Source organism: Nomascus leucogenys, chromosome 13 (genome assembly GCF_006542625.1).
Source record: "Nomascus leucogenys isolate Asia chromosome 13, Asia_NLE_v1, whole genome shotgun sequence".
Taxonomy (NCBI): Eukaryota; Metazoa; Chordata; class Mammalia; order Primates; family Hylobatidae; genus Nomascus; species Nomascus leucogenys.
In genome coordinates this window covers 52,350,641-52,376,277 of record NC_044393.1, presented here as the reverse complement: position 1 = coordinate 52,376,277, position 25,637 = coordinate 52,350,641, and the positions used below count along the sequence as shown (strand labels likewise).

Genomic DNA, 25,637 nt, shown 5'->3' with positions numbered 1-25,637 from the left:
ATCGATGGAATATGTTTGAAAACATTTGTGAACCAGGGCCCAGGAAACTCCAATCTATGTCTTAGACACTGACTCTGTATTAGTATATGGCAGCTGATAATGGGATCCCAATTGCCAATCTCATCTGCAGTGGAACCCCAAGAAACTGTTAAGGGTATGGATCCTCTTCAAGCCCTGAATAGCTCATTTTGTAGTTTGCAGGAAACATCTACAACATCCACTCTGTGTGGTTTGATCCATGTCCTTACCTGTTTAGCAGAGACAGTACCAGCCTCTGAGTATACACTTTGAGAAAATGAGTCTGCTCTCTTGTGTGAATGAAGAACAGAGAGGGTAGCAAACCTAGTGAATCTGTCCTGGGGTGGGTGGGTGTGTTTTTTTGTGTGTGTTGGGGGGTGGGGGTGTGCCCTTGTGTGGGGATGAGGGAGGGAAGAGTAGCTGGTGGGGAAGGCTCTATTATGTCTGCCCCTTTAAAGATAGTAAATCAATTTAAATTCTAAAATGAAACAGAACTTCCTTGGTGTGAGCCTGTATGCTTTACTGAGTGCAAAAAATGCTATTGGCCCTTTTTAGTGCACCTTACCTTTCGGGAGTGCCTTTAGGATTCAAGATGTTTAGATTTTTACTGTTTTGAATGCTCATAAAAGTTTGAGAACTGTAAAAGTATTACCGAATTCTTCAAACATACAGCTAACCAAAATGCATGCAATGGTTTTGAAGCCCCTCCAATCCCAACAACACAATGGTAAAAGTTAGCATCACACCAGGTAACGTGCCTGCTTAGTGACTTTGATTTTATCAAGTTTGAGCATCTTAAAACTCCACCTGGCCTTTGAGAAAGGCGTATCAGGCTTTTCATTGTACTGGTGTATTGCATTTCACTTTACATAACAGATAAACCTTAGAAACATCATGAAAATTAAGTTTTTAAATAAATCTAATCACATTTTTAACATTAAGAAGTTTTTAAACAGGATTCTACAGTATATTTTTCTAAAGTCATAAATCCTTTGTATTCTAACTTATCAGCACCCTGACACATGTATATATATATGTGCCTCTACACACATGTATATAGACACACCTATTTTAGGTGGAGGAAGTTACTGGTAAATGTCTGTTTCATCTTTTTAAGTAGAGTACAAACATGCTGACCTAGGCAATGTTGATGCTACCTGCATAAATATGCCTTGACAGAAACACCCAAATTTTTAAAGTAGTTGATTTTATATTTGATGTGTGGCCAATTAGATTTTCCTTATGGACCTAAATTAATTATCACAATAGTCACTCTGTATCGTTAGAACAGAGTGCGCTCAACATTATCTAATTTGAGTTGTCTTTAATTGGTATATATGAGCATGTGGCCATGACAAAGTGGAAAGACTTCAGAGTGTGTTCTAAATGCGTACATTTATTTAATCAAAACATTCAAAAACATACATCTTCAGTCATTTTCTTAAGTATATTTTATTGTAAGCATAACCTGAAAATAGTTTGCTCTATTTAATTCCTCAAGAAAGACTAGGGCAGGGTTAAAAAAGATGAATTCTGATCAAGTTCATAAAAATGAAAAATCAAGAATGTTGGTTGGATTTTATAAAGGGCTTTAATTTCTTTACTTGAAAACTTTCATAATTTTAAGTATTTCAGTGCAAAGCAGCATTTTCTATGTTGTCAACTTTTTCTATTATGAATTAAAAATGTATCCAACTCTATTTTGCAACTTATTTATGAATATCGAACTTCAATAAAAATATTCATTATTGTGCTTTGGTCTTGGCATTGGGGGAAGGGGTAATTGTGGTAGAAGATAGGATTTGGTGGCGGTTACACAGGAGATAATTTTAAAGAGATCTGTTGAGGATTCTAATATAACCTTTATTTTTAAAATACCTCACTGTAGACCAGAAGCCTAATAGATACTTTACCAAAATTTTAAACTAATTTGTAAAATGAAAGTAATCACTTTTCTGTATGAAGCCAATTCTAGACTTTCTAAATTAGATCATATGTACACACATTTTTTTTTTTTCTTTTTTACTAGTCTTTCACCTCTGGCTGAACATTTTTCTTTCTGCTTTATTGCACCACTTTACTGGTCATTAAAATCACTAATTCTTCCTGATTAATTTGAAATCAAATGGCAATGCAAAACATATACATCCAACGTTTCTCCTACTTTAAAAAAGGTTTGGCCAAAGCTTTTATTATTCAATATGGTGATGGGAAACTATCATAATACATGTGGTCATATGCCTAAGTGAGCTACTTTGATGCGGGACAGAAGTGGATAATAGGAGCATAGGTAATGGAGCCGACAAACTTGGACTTGAAACCCAGCTTTGGCACTACAAGTAAGTAGGAAAGTTTATGCATCCATTGGATGAAGATGCATTTGATAATCTTCCTCAATGGACAGATGGGAAGATACAATGAGAATTTATATGTAGAGCACCCAGCCAGCATATGCCTAGGATATAAGGCATCTAAGCAAGCACTTTGTATGATGTGAAATCCTTAAATGGGAGTGGGTCAAAAAAACAGTCAAAATATATTCTAACAAGCTTTTCTGCCTAATAACATTAGAGATCACCATTTATTATATTACAAGAAGAGATATGGAAAAAAGCATACAATTTTGAAGCCATTTATTTGTTTATGAAGTGGTTATTAACAAGTCTATATAAGATTAGGATTCCAATTTAAAGTTTTCACTTGAAAGCCTTCAGGGTTCAGTTGTATGTCATGTAACGAGGAGTAGCACTGAATTTGGCATAAGACTTAATGACCTTATTTACAGCTTCCAAGAAATCCTTCTCGGTAGCGATTTTTCGCCGTGCTCTGATGGCAAACATACCAGCCTCTGTGCAGACACTTCTAATCTCAGCACCTTTCAAACAAAAAGAAAATAAACAGGCTTAATTAAAGCAGCCTGAGCAGACAGACCAGCAAATATAAGCAAGAACTTTCTACTTACCAGTGCTATTTGGACACAGTCGTGCTAACAATTCAAATCTGATATCTCTTTCAACACTCATTGAACGAGCGTGAATCTTAAATATGTGGGTCCGACCCTAAAAATGAGAGAATTGACAAATATTAAAATGGAAAAAACGTCACAGGAAGAAAAAACTTCAAAAATCCCCTTCCTAAAATGAAATGGTTTTCTTACCTCTAGATCGGGCAAGCTAAATTCAATTTTTCTATCCAATCTCCCTGGCCTCATCAGTGCTGGATCCAAAGTATCAGGTCTGTTAGTGGCCATCAGCACTTTAATATTGCCTCGAGGATCAAAACCATCCAGCTGATTGATCAGTTCCAACATTGTTCTCTGCACTTCATTGTCACCTCCAGCACCATCATCAAAACGAGCCCCTGAGAAGACAAAAGGAAAGATAAGCTCTTCAAGTCCACTCAAAAGTAGCACTATGCATGACCTGAAAGTACCATAAATCTCAGCTCAAATCATGTCCTCAGGCACAAGTGCATATCCATATACTTTGAAGCAAATCCTGTAAGAACAGCCTGCTTTATACAAAACTAATTAGAAAGTGAATCTTTGCTTTCAAAAGTATTCATCACAGATTTACTTAACGTTTTTTAAACTGCCGATGGGGCAGTTTAGTGTTTTCAAAGTCTACCACATTTATTACTTAATTTGAACCTCTCAAAAACTCATGAAGTACACAAGGCAAGAATTATTCCCTTTATAAGATGAGCAAACTGAGGCTCAGAGATTAGTTAAAATAAATTGTCCTGAGGAGTTCGAGACCAGCCTGGCCAACATGGTGAAACCACGTCTCTACTAAAAATACAAAAATTAGCCAGGCATGGTGGTAGGCATCTGTAATCCCAGCTACTCAGGAGGCTGAGACATGAGAATTGCTTGAACCCAGGAGGCAGAGGTTGCAGTGAGCCAAGATCACGCCACTGAACTCCAGCCTCAGCGACAGAGTGAGACTGTTTCTTAAAAAAAAAAAAAAAGGTCTAGATTTCATGGCAAATACTGTATTTCATCAAATCTGTGAAGCCAACAAGAACATTATTTTATGTGCACTGAGAAAAACCACCATCAAGTAAATTATGCCCCAGTGCTTTCTTATGACATTAGATGATACTTCTCAATTTACGAGTTGTTTAAAGTGTGGAAATAGGTGTTGTATGAATGAAATCAGATATAGATTGAGCACCCCAAATTTGCAAATGCAAAATCCAAAACGCTTCAAAATTTGAAACTTTGAGCACCAACATGATGCTCAAAAGCAATACTCACTGGAGCATTTTTAGATTTCAGGTTTTCAGATTTGGGATACTCAATCAGTATAATGCAAGTACTCCAAAAGCCAAAATCCAAAATATGTGAATTCCAAAACACTTCTCAAACATTTCGGCTAAGGGATATTCAACCCATAGCACAAAAATAAAGGCTTTGAAAAAATGGCAATAGTATATAATGTGTCTTCTTGCCTTTATAGTTTAGCACTACTACTTATTAGATCTGTGGTGCCAATGTTTCAGAGCTCAAAGAAGAGTTGGAGTTAAAATTCTGTACAAGATTAACATATCACAACATATCACTTTACAGCTTTCATGAAACTGAATCCTAAAGCAGTTCTCTAATATATCATTCTCACCTCCAATAGCATCAATTTCATCAAAGAAGATAAGGCAGGCTTTTTTTGTTCTGGCCATTTCAAAGAGTTCACGAACCATTCGAGCCCCCTAATGAGAAAAATGATTTATTAATTCAAAATTGGTTTTAAAATATTTTAAAATAAATAAAAAGTTATGCTTCAAACTTTTCAATATTTATTCCTAACAGTATTCTCACCCATTATTACCTAAACGTTTTTTATTTTTTTTATTTTTTTGAGATGGAGTCTTCCTCTGTCGCCCAGGCTGGAGTGCAGTGGCACGAGCTCGGCTTACTGCAACCTCTGCCACCTGGGTTCAAGCGATTCTCCTACCTCAGCCTCCCGGGTAGCTGGGATTACAGGCATGTGTCACCATGCCCCGCTAATTTTTGTATTTTTAGTAGAGACGGGGTTTCAGCATCTTGGCCAGGCTGGTCTTGAACTCCTGACCTCATGTTCCACCCGTCTCAGCCTCCCAAAGTGCTGGGATTACAGACGTGAGCCACTGCGCCCAGCTATTTTAATTTTATTTTTTATTTTTTGAGACAGAGTTTCGCTCTTGTTGCCCAGGCTGGTGTGCAATGGCACGATCTTGGCTCACTGCAACCTTCGCCTTCTGGCTTCAAGCGATTCTCATGCCTCGGCCTCCCAAGGAGCTGGGATTACAGACATGTGCCACCACACCTGGCTTTTTCTATTTTCAGTGGAGATGGGGTTTCTCCATGCTGGTCAGGCTGGTTTTGAACTCCTGACCTTATGTGATCCGCCCGCCTCTGCCTCCCAAAGTGCTGGGATTACAGGCGTGAGCCACCATGCCTGGCCTACCTAAACTTTTTTTAAAAAGACTGAAGTTTGCTCCCCAGTCCACCAAATTAATCTTGCCAGCCTTAAAATATTGTCATTTTCATGATTCTGTATCTATTAAATAGCAATAGGTTTCAGATCTGAAGAGGTCAAATTAATGGTTAAAGGAACCATTCTAATTAGTAAAACTTGAGTAAATAAAAGCATCTGATCTATCACTTGGAATTCCTGATCATTGAATTTGACTTGCAAGTTTTAGTTAGGGAATAAAAGGATACGTCACCTCATGCAGCTCTGTGGCTAATTCTTATTGTAAATACACGAATCATCAACAGGTTTCAGATACAATACGTATAGCCCTAGACTTATTCTCTAAATATATATATATATATGTATATATATGTATATATATGTCTACAAACATAAAAACAACCTATGTTCTCACTTTCTCATTAGGACTGAAAACACTGCCCCTGAAGTAAAAGTATACTTTTGAATTCATTTACCAGGCATTTCCGTAGAAAAGCCGCATCTGTAGAAAATGTCACCCTTTTGAGGAGGGGACATACTGGTTAAAATTTTAAGTGGTTGCCTATTTCCAAATGACCACAAAGGCAGCTTCTAAACTACTAATTACAATCAAGAAATTTCAGGTCTCAGGCCGGGTATGGTGGTTCTTGCCTATACTCCCAGTACTCTGGGAGGCCAAAGCAGATGGATCACTTGAGCCCAGGAGTTTGAGACCAGCTGGGCCACATGGCAAAACCCCCCTCTACAAAAAATAGAAAAATTAGCTGGGCATGGTGGCATGTAGCCATGATCTCAGCTACCTGAGAGGCTGAGATGGGAGGATCGCCTAAGCCCAAAGAGGTAGAGACTACAGTGAGCTGAGATCATGTCACTGCACTCCAGCCTGGGCAACACAACGAGACTCTGTCTCAACAAAAGAAAAAAGAAATTTCAGGTCTGGATCCCTCAATGCAGAAATGCCATTTTCAATTTCATTCATACTGTAAAATCTTTCACAAGGCTATATATTCTTTGATAAATTTACTTTACCTCACCGACGTATTTCTGTACAAGCTCAGATCCAATAACTCGAATGAAGCACGCATCAGTCCGATTAGCCACTGCCCGTGCACAGAGTGTCTTGCCTGTACCGGGTGGACCAAAGAGCAGCACGCCCTTGGGAGGCTCAATGCCAAGGTTCACAAACCTCTCTGGCTGTGATAGAGACAAAATTTTCACACTTACCACTTCTGTATAACAAAAATCAGACTACTTCTACATCAACAAAGTGCTTTTATGTTTAGTATTTTATCCTGAAAACCATACTTTAATGTTTAGTATTTTATCCTGAAAACCATACTTTAATATTTAAATCAAAATTATTAAGTCTACAATCTACATACTTGAACTAAATAAGAAATTTTGCTTATTCTAAGACATAAGTTCTAAACTGGACTCCTATCAATATATAAGACTAAATGGCTTTTAAAAAGCACTTCTATTATCCAGTCTTAAAATATTTTCCTAATTTAAAAAAAATTATGGTGTTTAAGTAACAAAATTATCTGGTATTCAATATCCTAGTTTTCCATTATCCTCCCAAGTTTAACCTGCTTCAATTTAAGCCCCTTTCTTCTCGATGTCTTTTGAAGAACCAGTTTCTTCCATAATAGCCTGTAACATATTTAACATATTGCTAAAGGTTACACTGTGCCTTCTCTGTCACTGTAAACAGCAGATCTTTCTTTTTTAAATATACTTGACCACTTTTTGCTTGCTCTCCCCTAGAACTTACCAACTCTCCACACCTCCTCTCTCCACCCTCTCAAAAAATTCTCATTAGGGAAAATATTAAAAGCCATCTAATATACAAGCAATTTGAGTGCTCAATACACAAAAGACATCTTTATGCAAAGAAATTTAAATATAACACTCAGCTACTTACATGAAGTAATGGGGTTTCAACTACTTCTCGCAGTTTCTCAATCTGTTCCTTACAGCCACCAACATCACTGTATGTGACATCAGGTTTCTCTTCCACCTAAGAGAGGGACAGAAATGTACAACATACAGTCACAGGCTTTTTGGATACTGTCCAAATTCAATAGAACAGACCTAATACCTTAAAAGAAAAACTCAACAAGCGAGAATTTTAATAAAAATTGAATACATTGCCCAGTGCCCTGGAACTACTTGCTGCATTAACTTGTTATGACACTAATGAATGAAAGACAAATTAGTAAAATAAAGATAGGCTGAGACTCTGTCTCAAAAAATATATATATAAAATACTGCTGGGCTCAGTGGCTCACACCTGGAATCCCAGCACTTTGGGAGGCTGAGGCAGGCCAAACACTTGAGGTCATGAGTTCAAAACCAGTCTGGCCAACATGGTGAAACATCGTCTCTACTACAAAGACAAAAATTAGCCGAGCGTGGTGGCAGGTGCCTGTAATCCCAGCTACTCAGGAGGCTGAGGCAGGAGAATTGCTTGAACCTGGGAGGCAGAGGTTGCAGTGAGCCAAGATCACACCATTCTACTCCAGCCTGGACGACAAGAGTGAAACTCCGTCTCAAAAAAAAAAAGAAAAAAAGACATAGCCTTTCTTTTCCCTCCCATAGTTTCTTACCTGCATCATGGTAACCGTTGGGTCAATCTTAGGAGGCAATGGAATGTGAATTTGATATTTATTTCTATCCACACTAAGGAAGTAAAAAAGACAATCATTAATACATTCTTTAAGCTTTCAAAGTGCTTTTATGTTTAGTCTTTTATCCCCAAAACCATACTTTAACAAGAGAGAGACAGAGTCCCTAAGGTTATATAAAGAGAAACAAAGAGAGCCTGAAACCTGAGGATACTAAACTATATGTCTAATGTGGCAAACAACCTGTCCAACAGCAACCAAACCCTTGAGGAAGGAGGGGAGATTTTTTTTTAATTTACTTAGTGAATTGTTATGTATTCTATAGACATTAACACACTTAGCATCACAACTATCCTAAAGCAAGTACTCCCCCAACCTACCCCATGTTACCTTAAATAGACTGGTAACCTCAACTCTGAAATTTGAAGCCACTCATAATAAACAACAGTGAGAGTAGGGGAGTCAGGGAAGCTGATGGGAAGTTAGGAAGCAGATGCAGAAGAGAGAATTTTCAACTATAGTACATTACTCGTTCATCCCTTGGTATTCCAAGGAACTCAGTTCATTTATTCACTACAAAGCCAAGGATATGAATGTGAGACAGTATCCTTAGTGAAAGAAAAGTATTTATTGTAAACAGAAATCTTACCCCACTCTCATCCCTTCTTCAATGTCAGTAGGTGCCACCTGATCACTAAGGTCCACCACAAACTTGGCAAACTGCTTTACGTTGATAATGTATTTTGGGTCCTCCGAATCAGCATTGATTATCTTTGTACACCTAACACGGCAAAAAGCTTGATTAGAATAAGGAACCTAAGCCACTAATAATGAATTCGACTAACTAGATTATATCCTGAGTGTGCAATATATAGGTATAAACTAGAACTACAGAAATTGGGACACTGTTAAAGATCCTTTTCTATACTAAACTCCAAAGGTCCATTCGACTTTAGCCAAGCCATAAAATTTTCAAATATATTCTCCTGGAAAATTAAACCCAAATATCTCATCATTAAGAAGTTTTCTGATTTCTTGATTTCCATAATTTGTATTCCTTTATTATTAGTGATGCTCCTGTATATCTTAAGTTGCTCTCGTTTTTATTTTCCCTACAAAAAGATGGTCATCTTGTCTTACACCAAATTCAGTAATAAATGGGTTTTCATTCTTTTCCTGAGTTTATACTTTAAATCCATTTTTCTTTTTTTTTTTTGAGATGGAGTTTCACTCTTGTTGCCTAGGCTGGAGCACAATGGCATGATCTTGGCTCACTGCAACCTCTGCCTCCTGGGTTCATGCAATTTTCCTGCCTCAGCCTCCCGAGTAGCTGGGATTACAGGCATGCGCCACCATGCCTAACTAATTTTGTATTTTTTTTTTTTTTTAGCACAGAGGGGGTTTCTCTCGAACTCCCAACCTCAGGCTAGTCAGGCTGGTCTCGAAATCCCAACCTCAGGTGATCCACCCGCCTCAGCCTCCCAAAGTGCTGGGATTACAGGCGTGAGCCACCACACCCAGACTTTAAATCCATTTTTATTGTTTTTTGCTACTTTTCTTCTTTTTTTAACTGAGGCAATAGAAGCTTTTTTGGTTTTTTTTATTTTTCTTTTTTTTGAGATGGAGTCTTGCTCTGTAGCCCAGGCTGGAGTGCAGTGGTGCGATCTCAGCTCATTGCAACCTCCGCCTCCTGGGTTCAAGCAGTTCTCCTGCCTCAGCCTCCCAAGTAGCTGGGATTACAGGAACGCACCAGCACGCCCGGCTAATTGTTTTGTATTTTTAGTATATATGGGGTTTCACCACGTTGGCCACGCTGGTTTCAAACTCCTGACCTCCAGTGATCCACCTGCCTCGGCCTCCCAAAGTGCTGGGATTACAGGCGTGAGCCATTGCACCCGGCCAGTAGAAGCTATTTTTAACTTAATTATATTCATTTCCGTATGGCCCAGTAAAAAATGAATTTATAATGCCATGCACATCACAGTATAAAATAGTCAACTGCCTTTCCCCTTCTATAGTATCTATCTACTAAAGAAAAACAAAAAAAACAGAACTCTGCTACATAAGCCACAGCAAGAATTACAGAGAAATACAAAAATAGCCTGTGGAGTGTGCACATAGGTAGAGCTAAAAGTAAGGTAAAGAATGCTTTGGCTTAGCTGGGTGCGGTGGGATGCACCTGTAGTCCCAGCTACTGGGGAGGCTGAGACTGGAGGATCACTTGAGCCCAGGAGGTCAAGGCTAAAAAAGAATGCTTTGTCCTGACAGCATAATTGTGTGAAGGACTCTGTTTTCTGTTACCAACCACGTTTGCTAAGGAAGAAGAAATATACCCATTCTCTACCAAAAAAAAAGAAGCTGACCAAAAAACCTGAAAGGAAAAACAAGAACACCAAACGGCAATAATACCAAACCCTGAGGAGAGGAAGAATCTGATTTCCAGAGGTGACACATTACATTATTTTAAACGTCTAGTTATCACCAAAAAGTTATGAGATGCAAAATGTTATGAAATGCATTTTCCTTTATGTATGACATTATGGCTCATACATAAGGGGGAAAAAAGCAGTCAATAGATATTGTCCCTTGGAAGCCTAGATGTTGGTGTTATTAAACAAAACTTTTTTTTTTTTTTGAGACGGAATCTCACTGCTGCCCAGGCTGGAGTGCAGTGGCGCGATCTTGGCTCACTGCAACTTCCGCCTCCCAGGTTCGAGCAATTCTCCTGCGTCAGCCTCCTAAGTGTCTGGGATTACAGGCACCTGCCACCACGCCCAGCTAATATTTTTATATTTTTAGTAGAGACAGGTTTCACCATGTTGGCCAGGCTGATCTCAAACTCCCGACCTCAAGTGATCCACCTGCCTCAGCCTCCCAAAGTGCTGGGATTACAGGCATGAGCCACTGCGCCTAGTCAAACAAAAACCTTAAATTGGTACAAGAAATATTTTCAAAAAGCTAAAGGAAACGATATTTAAAGAGTTTATAGGAATGATGAGAAGAATGTCTCACCAATAGTGGATACAGATAGAGAAATTAGACTGGAATATTATTTGGCCATAAAAAGTTCCATCCATTTTAGAATATGGATGAACCTTGAAATATGCTAAGTGAAGGAAGCCATATACTATATGATTCCATTTAGATGATATGTCCAGGATAGGCAAATTCATAGAAACAGAAAGTAGATTAATGGTTGCCCGGGGCTGGAAAGAGAGAATGAAGACTGCTAACGGATATTGGGTTTGTTTTTGGGGTAACAACAGTATTCTATTCTGGAATTAGATAGTGATGATCAATGCACAATTTTCTAGATATTCTAAAAATCACTAAATTGTATACTTTAAAAGAGTGAGCTTCATGATATCTGAATTTTATATCAATAAGATTGTTATTAAAAAATTCATAAGCTGGCCGGGCACGGTGGCTCACACCTGTAATCCCAGCACTTTGGGAGGCCGAGGTGGGCAGATGGCTTGAGCCTAGGAGTTCAAGACCAGCCTAGGCAACATGGCAAGACCCTATCTCTACTAAAAATTTAAAAAAAAAAAAAGCCAGACATGGGGTGGTGTGCACCTGTGGTCCCAGCCACTTGGGAGGCTGAGGTGGGAGCCCATGAAGCAGAGGCTGCAGCGAGCTGAGATCATGTTACTGAGTGAGACCTTGTCTCAAAAAAAAAAAAAAAAAATTCACAAGCTAAAAATTACACATACACAAATTTTATCAAGAGTTTTAAGCAAAGAGTATGAGACTAAAATCAATGGAAACTTTTTCAAAATAATCTTTGCTTTCTTTAAGACCTGGGATCTTGTAGGGGTATAGGGCTCTTTAGCTAGTCTGTCTGTTATGAAAAATCTGTATGAAAAGTTTCCCTCTAACTGCTTTACAGAAAAAAAAAAAAAATTCCCCTTATACGGCCTAGAGAAATGTACCTAGATTTTTTAATTTACCATAGAGAGATAAGAACATATTACAACCATGATATAAGAGCAGAACATTCAACACACACACAAAAATGAAAGAATAAAGATGACAGCCTTGAAATTAAAAACCTGAGTTTTTTTACCTGAGAAATTAAAAACCTGAGTTTTTTACCTGAGAAATTAAAAACCTACGAGAAGAAAAATGGGAGGAAAAAAACATCAACAGAAAAATTCAAAGATAAAGAAAAGCTCATAGAAAGTAAAGTAAAAAGGCAAAAAGAAGAAAAACAGGAAAGAAAGATTAGCATATTAGAGGAGCAATCCTGGAGGCCCCATATCCAAATAAGAGAATTCAGGAATAAAGGTCCAAGAAAATGGAAGGAAAGAAATTAACAAATAGTTTCAAGAAGATTTGCCTTACTAAAGGACAAGAGAGCCCAGCACAATGGATGAAAACAGACCAATACCAAGGCACATCATCATGAAATTTCAAAATAGAACAAGAGAAGACTCTACAATTTTCAGAGAAAAATTAGGCCACATATACAGGACTGAGGATCAGAATGGCTTCAGAGTAACACTGGGAGGCAAAGGACAACAGAACGACGCCTTCAAAATTTTGAAGGGAAAAGAACTTCATACTCAGCTAAGACGCTTTCAGACATATGCAGTCTCAAAATATTACCTCCCAACTGACCTTTTCCAAGAAGCTACCAGAGGATGTATTAGACCAAGCAACAGGAGAGAGGTAAAGGGAAATCTCCAGGGTAGAGAAGTCAGACAATGATTGTCATTAAACAGGCATAAAGGACAACTGGTCCAAACCAAAGCAGGTCAGAAAGTGCTGGGAAAAACTTAAGGAAGATGAAACCAAGAGAACACCAGATGCAACTAAGATATAACTGAGAGAAAACGAACAGATCTAATGCATCTGAAGAGCAGTTTAGACAATCAAGAGAAAGTGGGAGATTGAGTTCATAACATATGCACAGAAAACCAGGCAAATGAAAAAATAAGACATTATAACAACAACAACCAAAAGAAGTGGTACAAGAAAGGAAAAGCAATCACAGCTTACCACTTGGCTCTTTGTGAATAGTTTTTACATAGCCATAATCATATAAACACTGAATACTGATCTAACCAAAATTATAACAGAATTACATAGGAAGGATGAGGGGATAGGAAGGGTGTGCCTTCAAGGTGAAGGCAGAGGAAACAAAACAAAATCCTCATCTTCCATGATGGAAAGCCAAAAGATAATACCTAAAACTAAAAAATCAAGAAGTAGGAATCTACAATACACAAGATATAGCAATATCCATTAGAACCATGAAAGCGAAAACCAAAATAATCAGCTAAAAAAGGTGAAAATGAGTGTCTTTAGGGAAGAGAAATTGGGAAATACAGTTGTTATTATTTAACTACTTAACTCTTTTTTTTTTTTTTTTTGAGACAGAGTCTCGCTCTGTTGCCCAGGCTGAAGTGCAGTGACACAATCTCGGCTTACTGCAACCTCCGCCTCCCAGGTTCAAGCGATTCTCCTGCCTCAGCCTCTCCAGTAGCTGGGATTACAAGCGCCTGCCACCACACTCAGTTAATTTTTGTATTTTTAGTAGAGACGGGGTTTCACTATGTTGACCAGGCTGGTCTTGAACTCCTGACCTCAAGTCATCTGCCTGCCTGGGCCTCCCAAAGTGCTGGGATTACAGGCGTGAGCTGCCGTGCCCAGCCTGAACTATTTAACCCTTCAAAAACCATGATAAAACTAAAAAATGAATGAATAAATAAAAGGCAGAAAAGATGGAAATTGCGAGATAGGGAGGGTGAGTAGATGGGAAAGAAAAATAATCTTTAGCTTTTAAGAACTAAAAATAAAAACAAAATTTTTAAAAGGATTATAAACAGAGGAGAATATGTTTATAGCCTTGAATTAGGCTAGGCTTTTCTAAGCAACATTAACACCCAAAAGGTATAATGGAAATATTGGTATATTTTATCTCCTAAAAATGTAAAACATTAGTACAACAAAAGGTACCAAGAAGTTAAAAGTGACTAGGGAAAAATACTTGTAGCATACTTCAGAAAAGATAATATGTACAATATATGAACTGTTTCTAAAATTAACAAGAAACAACCCAAGAACAAAACATGAGTAGTCAAAGAAATACAGATGTTTAGTAAACAAAAGAAGTAGCTATCATACTAGTAATCAGCACAGTACAAATTAAAATTATTTTCCCTCAAATAGCAAAAGTGTAAAAATTGACAACTGCGTATCTTACATTGATCAGACAAATGGACATTTGCCTTCAAGCCTCTTGGTAAAAGTATAAACTGGCCAAAGTAATTTTCACAGGATTTTAAAACTATAATATCTTTGACCCCTAGAATTCCACTTGTAGTAAGCTAGCCTACAGAAATGTATGCACATACACTGAGAAACATTTAACATGAATATTCACTACAGCACTGTGTATAGTAACAGAAATTGTTACAGCCTAACATCTACACATTATGCAATTTTTTTGCAATTTTTTAAAAACATGAGAAAAAAGAAATAAGTATACCTATATTAAAGACAAAGATTCCCAAAACATGTAGTTATGTCTAAAAAAAAAAATCAGGATATGTTTCTTTGCATGCAAATACAGGAAGATACACAGAAAGAGGATTAGGAGGGCCAAACTATTTCAGTAGTTATGTTTGAGGAAAGGGTAATGGGAAAGCAAGTATGAGAAAGGAGTTTTTCATTTCTTGCTCTACATCTTTTTGTATCATTTAAATCTTTTAAATGATTATGCCTTCATGTATTTTTGAATAATTGTTTAAGGCATAAAATTTTAACCCCAGTTTTGTAGAAAGCTTTATTTACTTGGAATTTGGAATAAAAATTATTTATGAACTATTGCATTATCCCTGAGACTCTAACATTAAATGCTTGAAAATACAGACAACGGTAAGTTGCCACAGAGCACCTGTGCATACCTGGCAACCTGTAAAGGCTGTTCACTCTGGAGTGTCTGCTTATCTGCAGCCAAATCCCAGAGTGCTGGTGGGGCCAGGCCAGTGTCAGATTCTTTAATACCTATATAGAGAAAGATGACAAAATTTACTAAAATGTAATGCATCGCCCTATAATAAGCTTTCTAAACCTCAGCACTACTGACATTTTGCACTGAATCATTCATTGTGAGGACTATCATGTGCATTATAGACTGTTTAGTAGCATCCCTGGCCTCTCACCACTAGATGCCAGCAGCACCACCCTCTCTCAAAGTCATGACAGTCAAGAATGTCTCCAGACATTGCCCAGTGTCCTCTGGAAGGGTTTGGGAGGGTGGGGCAAAATCACCCCAGCTGAAAACTACACTCTGCCCTAAAGTAATTGTCAAGCCAAAAATATAATGCCACATTTGACATTTTTGTGTACGTCAAATATTATAAAACTTCATCATTCAAGTTCCCCCCAAAAAGTTTCCAACTTCCAGGAAAGAGCCCAATTACTTGAAGCAAAACTATGTTGTGAGATCTTATTTTTATCCAAAAAAGTTTTTTGACTTGTTAACTGAAGTTTACTGAACTGGGTTTTGACCAATAGAAACATTACTGGCTTAGAAGATGATATTGTTTCTTATTTCTTAACTGCATAAGCATTAAACCTGGTTGTAAAAAGCAGTGAAAGATATGGTTAAACGAGATCTAATTTCTTAACAGAAAGGAAGAATAATGATTTTTTAAAATCCATAATCATGAAGGAGTAAAATCTGTATTTAAACTCTTGATATTATTCACACATTACATTTAAAGGAAGGAAATGGGAATTTAAAAATACATACCAGTGAGCTCATTAATTTTCTTGAGAAGTTGCTGAATATCATCTTCAACTTGCTTGATCTGCCTAGAGTAAGTGCTCTGACCCTAGGTGATGAAGTTCAGTTTAGTTAGACTATCAGGATATCAACAATTTATTAAAACTACAGATAAAAATTATTTTTAAGTTAAAATTTCAATAGCTATCATTATCCCAAAGCTTGTGAAGTAGAGAGGTATTCCTGACCCAATATTTCCCCCTAAATACACAATCCACTATTATGCAAGATAACAAATGAAAATCATGGCCAGGCACAGTGGCTCATGCCTATAATCCCTGCACTTTAGGGGGCCAATGCGGGTGGATCACCTGAGGTCAAGAATTCAAGACCAGCCTGGCCAACATGATGAAACCCTGTCTCTACTAAAAATACAAAAAATTAGCCAGGCGTGGTGGTGGGCACTCATAATCCCAGCTACTCGGGAGGCTGAGGCAGGAGAATCACTTGAACCCAAGAGGCGGAGGTTGCAGTGAACCAAGATCACGCCATTGCACTCCAGCCTGGGTGACAAGAGCGACACTCCCTCTCAAAAAAAAAAAAAAAATCATGTGTGAAATTATGCAAAACTATCGATTTCTATGCATTAAAACTTCATTTCAGAACTAATTCTGTAATACTTGTTAAATATAGTAAACTTGTATAAATGATTTCAAATATCTTTCAATATAGCATCACATTTTAATCACGAATAGTATTAAAATAATACATAAACTGAGACATGCCAAATACTTTGATCTATAAACTTTAGGTAGGTAACTTCATTTAGTGAAGATTACTATAAGCTGCCAGACATTCTCTTCTAATTATTTTGTTTCTTTTTATTTTATTTTTTGTTTGGTTTTTTAATTTTTGGTTTCTTAACTTCTTCTAATTATTTTGGAAGGATAATACCAAAACAGTTTTTATTTCAACATAAAACATCTATAGTTTGTAGACACTGAAAGGACTTACATAAGTTTTCAACAAGGCAATATCCCCCTCATCCAGAGCTGAAAGAAGAGAGACAATACATGAGATTCAAAAAGAAACTAGAATTAAAATTTTTCAAAAAAGAAAGAAAACTAGAGCTTTCTTTCTGTTCGATTCAAATCGTTTTAACTAAGTGTCAAAAATCAAGCAAGATTATGATGATATAAATTCAATCAAATAGTTCCTGGACTCAAGTAATTTTTATCTAACTGGGAGGAAAACAGATTTTTAAAAGTACATAATATACATGATGACCTATTTTATATAGCACATACATAAAACACATCCATTAAGGACCTTGGTTAAATTATACCATAGTCATACAATGAAATACAATGCAGGCCAGGTGCGGTGGCTCATGCCTGTAATCCCAGTACTTTGGGAGGCCGAGGTGGGCAGATCACCTGAGGTCAGGAGTTTGAGACCAGCCTGGCCAACCTGGCGAAACCCCATCTCTACCAAAAATACAAAAATTGCCCTGGCATGGTGGCGCATTTCTGTAGTCCCAGCTACTCGAGGGGCTGAAGCTGGAGAATTGCTTGAACCCAGAAGGCGGAGGTTGCAGTGAGCCCAAATCACATCACCGCACTCCAGCCTGGGTGACCAAGACAGACTCTGTCCCAAAAAGAAAAAGAAAAGGAAATACAATGCAGCAATTTAAAATGATAATAGAACATAGGCATAGAAAGCAATCCAACAAATGCTATTCAGTGAATCACGTAGGTTTAAAAAAAAGGATATAATGTGCATATATTTTGTTTTTATATAAAAATCACTTAAAACACATGTGGAAAGTAATCTGAAATGGTGTTCTACGGTGGTTATCTGGGATTTCAAGTGATTTACAGTTAATCTTTTCTATTCACAAATTCTGCATTTCCGAATTTGTTTAGTTGCTCAAATTTATTTGTAATTCCCAAATCAATACTCATGTGCTTTCATGGTCATTTGCAAATAGGCAGAGTGGTAAAAAATTTAAGTTCACAACTAAGAACAAGTCACTCTACCCTCTTGTTTCAGCTTTCATACAGAGATGACCAGAAGATGGAGACCGTAGGGGAAATGCAGTGTAATCCAAGCAGTTCAGGCTCTGGGGTCAGGTGGACAGGGTTTGAATGCCAGCTCTAGAATCGGTTAGTGGGGTGACCTCAGCCAAGTCACTTAACACTTCGGAACTTTGTTTTCTCTTTTGTGAAATAAAGAAAAAAAGAATCTACCAGGATGAGTTGTTTTTAGGATTTAAGATTATAATCAGCCGGATGCTGTGGCTCACACTTGTAATCCCAGGCCGAGACAGGCAGATTGCTTGAGTCCAGGTGTTCAAGAGCAGCCTGGGCCACATGGCGACCCTGTCTCTACAAAAAATGCAAAAATTAGCATGGTGGTATGCACTTGTAGTCCCAGCTACTTGGGGGGCTGAGGCAGGAGGATCGCTTGAGCTCAGGAAGTGACAGCTACAGCAAGCTGAGATCGTGCCACTGCACTTCCACCTAGGTAACAAAGTGAGACCCTGTCTCAAAAAAAAAAAAAAAAAGATTATAATCTATGTGAGATGTATATATATATATTTCTCCTAGGATCAAGTGTTCAGTACTTCCTAATTCACCATTCACAGCAACTTTATAGAATATATCTATCATGAAAAACAAGAACCAATCATACAATCATACATACTTTAAGGAAAAAAACGGCAGGCCTTTTTTATTTATTTATTTATTTTTTAACTAAGTATGAGTAGAGGTAGGAAAAAGCATGCTTAGGTAACAGCAGCTAGACCAGGTAAGCTGAAACATAGTATACACAGTAGGCGGTAATAGGAAATTAAGTAGATGGAGGTTTGGGGCTCTAGTGAGGTAGACCATAAATTCCAGAATGAGGTAATCAGCGCCACTACAGTTGACATTATAGGAACTGTGCCTTAGGAAGAATTAGCTCACTGAGATATGAAGAACAAATTGGAGTGAGGCCACTCAGAAGTCTTAAGAACCTAAATAAAAATGGTAGCAATGAAAAGAGAAAGGAAGAGTTGGATTAAAAAAAAAACCCTCAGAGGAAGAATCTATATCACCCGGCAAATGACTAAATGTGAGAAGCTGAGGGGAGAGGATCAAACATGATGCCCAGGCTATGACCTCGGTACCACACAACAGAAGTCACAATAGAAAGTGGTTAGCAGAGGGAGATACGAAGTTCAGTTTTAATTTTATTAAGTTTGTGGTACTGTTATCTGCGCAGAAGAGTTAACAGAGCAGGCATAACTGCTATCCTTTGAAAGGCCTGCTTATAAGGTTGGTTCTTGGCTCTTGTCTGAGAACAATTTCAGAGGGTTCCTACCATTCCCAGAACTGAAAAAGGTGGTTCACTGTGCTTAAAATATTTATACAAAAACAGGGTTTATGCAGAACACTTATCTTCCTTCAGGGAGTCTAGAATTTTGGTATGTTCTAGGCAGAGATGCCTACATTACCACCCCATAATAAAAACCCTGGGTGCCAAATCTCTAACAAGCTACTCTGGTTAGCAATATTTTACACATATTGTCACTACCTGTTGCTGGGGGAATTAAGCACATCCTGTGTGACTCCACTGGAAGAGGACCCTTGGAAGCTTCTGCCTGGTTTCTCCTAGACTTGGCCCCATAGGTCCTTTCTCTTTGCTGATTTTGCTTTGTATCCTTTCACTAAAATACATCATAGCCATGTGTATGACTATATGCTGAGTCTTGTGAATGCTCTTAGCAAATTACTGAGCCTGAGGGTAGGCATGGAGACTATCCAACACACCAGCATATCCTGATGCAGCATTCTAAAAGGCGGAGATAAATCTGGCTCTAGAGGTCAGATGCTAGCTTGAGGTTAAAAAGGTTGACTAGGGAAGCATAAAGAGTCCAAGACCAGAATGGATGAAATTAACAGAAACAAAACTTTAGAGAAACCACGTGAGGACACAATGAAGGAAAGAAGCAGGCGGATAAACGGTAAGGTTCAGCAAGAGAAACCAAGGGAAGCTCAAAGGCTCAACAATGTCAAAAACACAAGGATTAGGATTGAGAAATACTAAAGATCTGGGAATTAAACTACTGATCAGTTTCAGCTGATTTATATAGATAGAAACTAAAGTGCAATAAGTTTAAAAATAAAATAAGAGCCTGGCATGGTAGCTCACCCCTGAAATGCCAGTACTTTGGGTGGCCAAGGTGGGAGGATCACTTGAGCCCAGGAATTTGAAACCAGCCTAGGCAACATAACGAGACCCTGTCTCTACAAAAAAAAAAGAAAAAAAGTTTTAAATGAGCATGGCATGGTGGTGCAGATCTGTTGTCCTAACTACTAGGGAGGCTGAGGCAGGAGATGGTTTTAGCCCAGGAGTTCCCGGCCTGCAGTGAACTATGATCGTGCCACTGCACTCCAGCCTGAGCGACAGTGCAAGACTGTCTCTAAAAATAAATACATAAGGCCGGGTGCGGTGGCTCAAGCCTGTAATCCCAGCACTTTGGGAGGCCGAGGCGGGTGGATCACGAGGTCAGGAGATCGAGACCATCCTGGCTAACACGGTGAAACCCCGTCTCTACTAAAAATACAAAAAATTAGCCGGGTGTGTTGGCGGGCGCCTGTAGTCCCAGCTACTTGGGAGGCTAAGGCAGGAGAATGGCGTGAACCCGGAAGGCAGAGCTTGCAGTGAGCCGAGATCACGCCACTGCACTCCAGCCTTGGGGACAGAGAGACTCCACCTCAAAAAAAAAAAAAAAAAAAAAAAAAAAAATATATATATATATATATATATATATATGTAGTAAAGAAATGTACTGTGGGCGAATAGTAATAGCTGCTATAAATTGAGATGATCACTGTATGAGACACCGTGATTAGAGATACATATTGATATTATCTAATTCTACATAAACCTGTTAAGTAAATACAATTATTTCTACATTACAGATAGGAAAAACAGTTTCACAGAATTTATTAGACAAAACTCAAAGCCAAGATTCAAACCTAGGTCTTTCTAACTCCTAAGCCTGTCCTTTCTGCCACTTTTAGGCAGTGAAAGAAAAAAAAAGAAAATGACTTATAAGTTGGGAGAGCAGGAAGATTTTCTCAACTATGGTTTTAAGATAAAATGGATATTAGCATGCTTACAAGAACAAAAGGGAAAAATTCCATAGGACAACAAATAGAAGAGGTAGTGACTGAAGAAACAAAGTCCAGAGGAGGAAGGCATAAGGTCAAAAACAGAGATGGGGAAGGTTGCACATAACAAAAGTTGATATCACTTCCTCTAAGGCAGGATTAAAACAGAAAATGGAAAATGTCAGAGAAGTTAAGAGAACTCTTAAGTGGATTCTCAATCATCTCAGGAGAGAAAAAAGTCATCAGTCACGAAGAAAGAGACTGAACTGAGGATCTGAAAAACATGTAAAAGGCTTGAAATAACCACTCAAACAAAGTGAGTCAATAGGAGATTCACAAAAAGTTAACTGCAATTAGGACCAAGTTGAGATCTGAAAGCTTAAATTGAAAGTAACTTAATCAGGCTAGACACGGTGGCTCATGCCTGTAATCCCAGCATTTTGGGAGGCCAAGGCGGGTGGATCACCTGAGGTCAGGAGTTCAAGACCAGCCTGGCCAACATGGTGAAACCCGATCTCTGCTAAAAATGCAAAAATTAGCTGGGCGTGGTGGGGGGTGCCTGTAATCCCAGCTACTTGGGAGATTGAGGCAGGAGAATCACTTGAACCCAGGAGGTGGAGATTGCAGTGAGCTGAGATCACACCTCTGCACTCCAGCCTGGGTGACAAGAGCAAGACTCCATCTCAAAAAAAAAAAAAAAGGGGGGGTATGTATGAATAAACGCATAAGATCCTATATACATGTTAGTCATAACTGTATCCAAGGAATAAATGTATTGATATTTTTACAGAATAACAAACCCAGAGAAACACACAGATCACTGTGCACAGATCAAATGATAAATCTCTGTGTCTAAGTTTTCCAATAAATACTGAGTATCTCTGACATTTTCAGTGTCCTAAAATATTTTTAAAAGAAACAGCAGAATGAGATGAAGGTAGAAAGGAAATGCTTTCTTTTGGGGGAGAGTGTAAATGGAGAAGGGTGCTAGGAAAAGTTGAAGTTGTTAAGAAAGGGAAAAGTAAGAAGAAACGTAAGAAATACCAAAAGAACATTTAAAAATAGCTTAAGGAACAAAAGGAGAAACAGCATAGAGATGAGACTACAAACGGGACTACTGGGAAGAAGTTATATCCAAAAATGGTGTGCATATCTCATGCACTGTAAGTTAAAGTGTCAACTGGTTCAATCTCCATGGAGAGTAGTTTGGCACTTACAAAATTAGAACTCCACTTCTAGAATTTATCCTACAATTTATACTTGTGCACTTGGTAAAAGTTACATAAACAAGATTATTCATTTTTTAAATGTTTATTTTATGTACAAAGAACTATCATGGTTTTTCATTGGGTAGATGCCTTGGATAATCCTTTGAAGGAAGGTCATTTAGTCCAACTTAATGAAACCAATATCCTTCGCATACTGACATAAACACTGGCGGCACATATTGAGGCCATATTTCCGGATCAGACCGTGCCGGTTTGAACAGACGCGACAAGAGCGAGAACCCTGGCCGAATTTTCGCGGGTGGCTCCAGTACAGCTTCTGGTGACCCATCTTGGTCTCAGAGTGCAACGAGGTAAAAGGTATTCATTGTTTTATAACAGCAACAAATTGGAAAAATCTACATGTCCATCAGTAATAATTAAATACATTACTGTATACGCATAATACAGGATACTATGCAGATGCAGAGGAAGTGACTACATGATAGGAAAGTATCTCTAATATATATTAAATTTTTTAAAAATCAAGATGTTGAAGTATGTACAGCATGCTACATTTGTGTAAAAAAAAGGAATAGATAAGCACATTTGCTTGTATATGTATAGAATATGTCTAAAAAGATATGCAAAATAGCAACATTAGTTGCCTCTGTGGAGAAGTTGGTGGCTGGGGCCAAGGATGCCAGGCTTTTTAAAGATATCTTTTCTGCCTCTTGAATTGTGAACCCTGTGAATGTATTATCTGGTCAAATAATTTTTTTAAGAAAATTATGTCTCAGAATTGTGGCTACACAGTGACAGCTCCCGGCTGTCACAGGGGGAAGGAGGAGGAGAGAAAAGAGGATCAGGTGACCAAGCACCGCCAGGCAGAACTTTTCAAGGCCTGTTAGGCCAAGCAGGGTGCGTGACTTCTTCAAGACCCGAAAGCTGAGAATGAATAAAAATTTCCATCAGCAGATAATACAGAACTTGCAGTGGATGAGGGAGACTGAGAAAGTAGGCAAATTAATCCGGCCGGCGTCCAGACTAAATTACTAGGGGCACAAAAGGGCCAGAGCACAGAGCCAGGAGCGGGAATCCAGCTCCTCTCCAGTGCCATGGCAGCTCCACTCCAGTCCCGCCCCAGCTCCGAGCTCCGGCCCATGTCAACTGACCTCGGATGGGCTTGTCGTCCTTCTCATCCTCTTTGGTCTTCCGCTGATCGGCACCGAGGTAATCCGGCATTTTGGCAGCTCCAAAAGCCTCCGCTCCTTAATGATTACACAGCAACTTCCTTGCTTCCGGTGGTGTCTTCCCTTTCCCTTCCCCACCGGAAGTAGACTGGGCTCAGACAGACCCCTTTACGCAGTGCTTGAGTCCGGAGAGAGCCCTGGGGAAACGCTTTGGCACGCTGGTTTTTGGATTGATTACCTGTGAGAAGGAAACTTTACAGTGCTTGTAAAACGCCTGGCATATTAGACACAATAAGTAGTGGCCACATCTACAAATATAGTGAAGGTAATCTATTTCTGGTAAAGAGTTAATATCCAGAATATATAAAGAACTCCTACCACACAAGAAAACAACCTGATTTTTTAAATGGGCAAATAACCTGAATAAACATTGCTCCAGAGTAGATATACAAATGGACAACATCGCTGTTAGGAAATGCATATCAAAACCACAGTTGGATGCCACCACATACCCACTGAGATAGCTATTATAAAAACAAGCAAAAACAAAACAGAAAATAAGTGTTGGAAAGGATGACCCTTGGGTTCAGCCAACCCTTGCGTGTGCTGCTGGATAAAATGGAATCCTGGTGCACTGTTGATGTAAATGTAAAATGATAAAATGGTGCAACTGCTGTGGGAAACAGTATGATGATTCCTCAGGAAATTAAAAATAATTACCATGCCATCTAGCAATTCGATTTCTGGATATGTATCCAAAAGAACTGAAAACAGGATCTCAAAGAGATATTTGTACATCCATGTCCATAAGCAGCATTAGTCACGATACCCATAAGGTGGAAGCAACCCAAGTGTCCATCTACATATGAATGGATAAACAAAATGTGATACACGTACGCGGGCACACAAACACACACACACAAATATTATTCAGCCTTAAAAAGGAATGAAATTCTAGTATAAGCTACAACACAGATGAAACTTGAGGACATTATGCTAAGTGAATAAGCCAGTCACAAAAAAGACAAATACTGTATGATTCCACAAATATGAAGTACCTAGAGGTGTCAAATTCCTAAAGACAAAGTAGAAGGATGGTTTCCAGTGGACAGTTTTCTCCACTGGCATAGAGTTTCAGTTTTGTAAGATTAAATGGGTATAGAGTTTCAGTTTTGTAGGATAAAAATAGTTTTGTAGGGTGGTTACACAATAATGTGAATGTACTTAACATTACTGTAAACTTAAAAACGGTGAAGATCATAAATTTCATGTTATGTGTATTTTAGCACAATTTTTTTAAAAAACAAAACCCCCGGCCAGGCACGGTGGCTCGCCCCTGTAATTCCAGGACTTTGGGAGGCTGAAGCGGGCAGATCATAAGGTCAGGAGTTGGAGACCAGCCTGGCCAACATGGCTAAACCCCGTCTCTACGAAAAATACAAAAATTAGCTGGGCGTGGTGGCACGCACCTGTAGTCTCAGCTACTCGGGAGGCTGAGGCAGGAGAATCGCTTGAACATGGGAGGCAGAGATTGCAGTGAGCCGAGATCAGGCCACTGCACTCCAGCCTGGGTGACAGAGCAAGCCTCTGTCTCAGAAAAGAAAAAAAAAAAAAAAAAAAAAACCCTATGACCTTAGAGTTAATGGTAAAATTGAATGGGAGGAGGTGTGAGGAAAAAAATATATTAATATGAAGAAAGTGGAGTCACGTTACTTTGCACCTTGGAGCATGTCTTAACAGTGATTGCATTAATAGGGATCAGGAAGAGGTTTTGGGGCAGAAGATTAGTTCAATTTTTTTTTTTTTTTTTTCTTTTTTTTTTGAGACGGAGTCTCGCTCTGTCACCCAGGCTGGAGTGCGGTGGCGCAATCTCGGCTCACTGCAAGCTCCGCCTCCCGGGTTCACGCCATTCTCCTGCCTCAGCCTCTCCGAGTAGCTGGGACTACAGGCGCCCGCCACCACGCCCGGCTAATTTTTTTTTTGTATTTTTTAGTAGAGACTGGGTTTCACCGTGGTCTCGATCTCCTGACCTCGTGATCCGCCCGCCTCGGCCTCCCAAAGTGCTGGGATTACAAGCGCGAGCCACCGCGCCCGGCCTAGTTCAATTTTTTTAAAGACGGGGTCTCACTGTTACCCAGGCTGGAGCGCAATGGTGCGATCTTGGCTCACTGCAACCTCCACCTCCTGGGCTCAACGATCTTCCCACCTCAGCCTCCCTTAGTTTAATGTTTGAAATGTCAGTTT

General features: G+C 38.8%; 2 protein-coding genes and 1 pseudogene across 7 annotated transcripts in view; 1 reads left to right on the top strand and 2 right to left on the bottom strand.

The window, feature by feature from the left end:
* The window catches only part of SLC26A5 (solute carrier family 26 member 5), a 90,184-nt gene extending 72,083 nt beyond the window's left edge, over nucleotides 1–18,101 (top strand). For 3 of the 5 annotated variants that reach the window (XM_004090183.2, XM_003268170.2, XM_030826606.1), the window contains one exon: nucleotides 17,886–18,082. In XM_004090183.2, the coding sequence (XP_004090231.1) occupies nucleotides 17,886–17,922 (37 nt within the window). In that variant the 3' untranslated portion in view covers nucleotides 17,923–18,082. Of the gene's footprint in view, nucleotides 1–17,885 lie in introns of all 5 variants that reach the window. The other 2 variants (XR_004033078.1, XM_030826607.1) reach the window with 1 other exon arrangement.
* PSMC2 (proteasome 26S subunit, ATPase 2) lies at nucleotides 1,397–23,640 on the bottom strand. The gene is made up of 12 exons (XM_030826608.1): nucleotides 23,376–23,640; nucleotides 16,848–16,885; nucleotides 15,861–15,942; nucleotides 15,010–15,109; nucleotides 8,748–8,879; nucleotides 8,081–8,153; nucleotides 7,396–7,491; nucleotides 6,501–6,665; nucleotides 4,638–4,725; nucleotides 3,176–3,378; nucleotides 2,981–3,077; nucleotides 1,397–2,893 (listed from the first exon to the last, which is right to left on the bottom strand). Exons 1-12 carry the CDS (start codon nucleotides 23,443–23,445, stop codon nucleotides 2,736–2,738), a joined length of 1,302 nt encoding a protein of 433 aa, XP_030682468.1. The 5' UTR covers nucleotides 23,446–23,640; the 3' UTR covers nucleotides 1,397–2,735.
* Nucleotides 22,382–22,757, bottom strand: LOC115838011 (annotated as a pseudogene). Its single transcript, XR_004033081.1, has one exon. The product of XR_004033081.1 is annotated as a 40S ribosomal protein S29 pseudogene (transcript).
* Nucleotides 23,641–25,637: the final 1,997 nt, after the last annotated feature.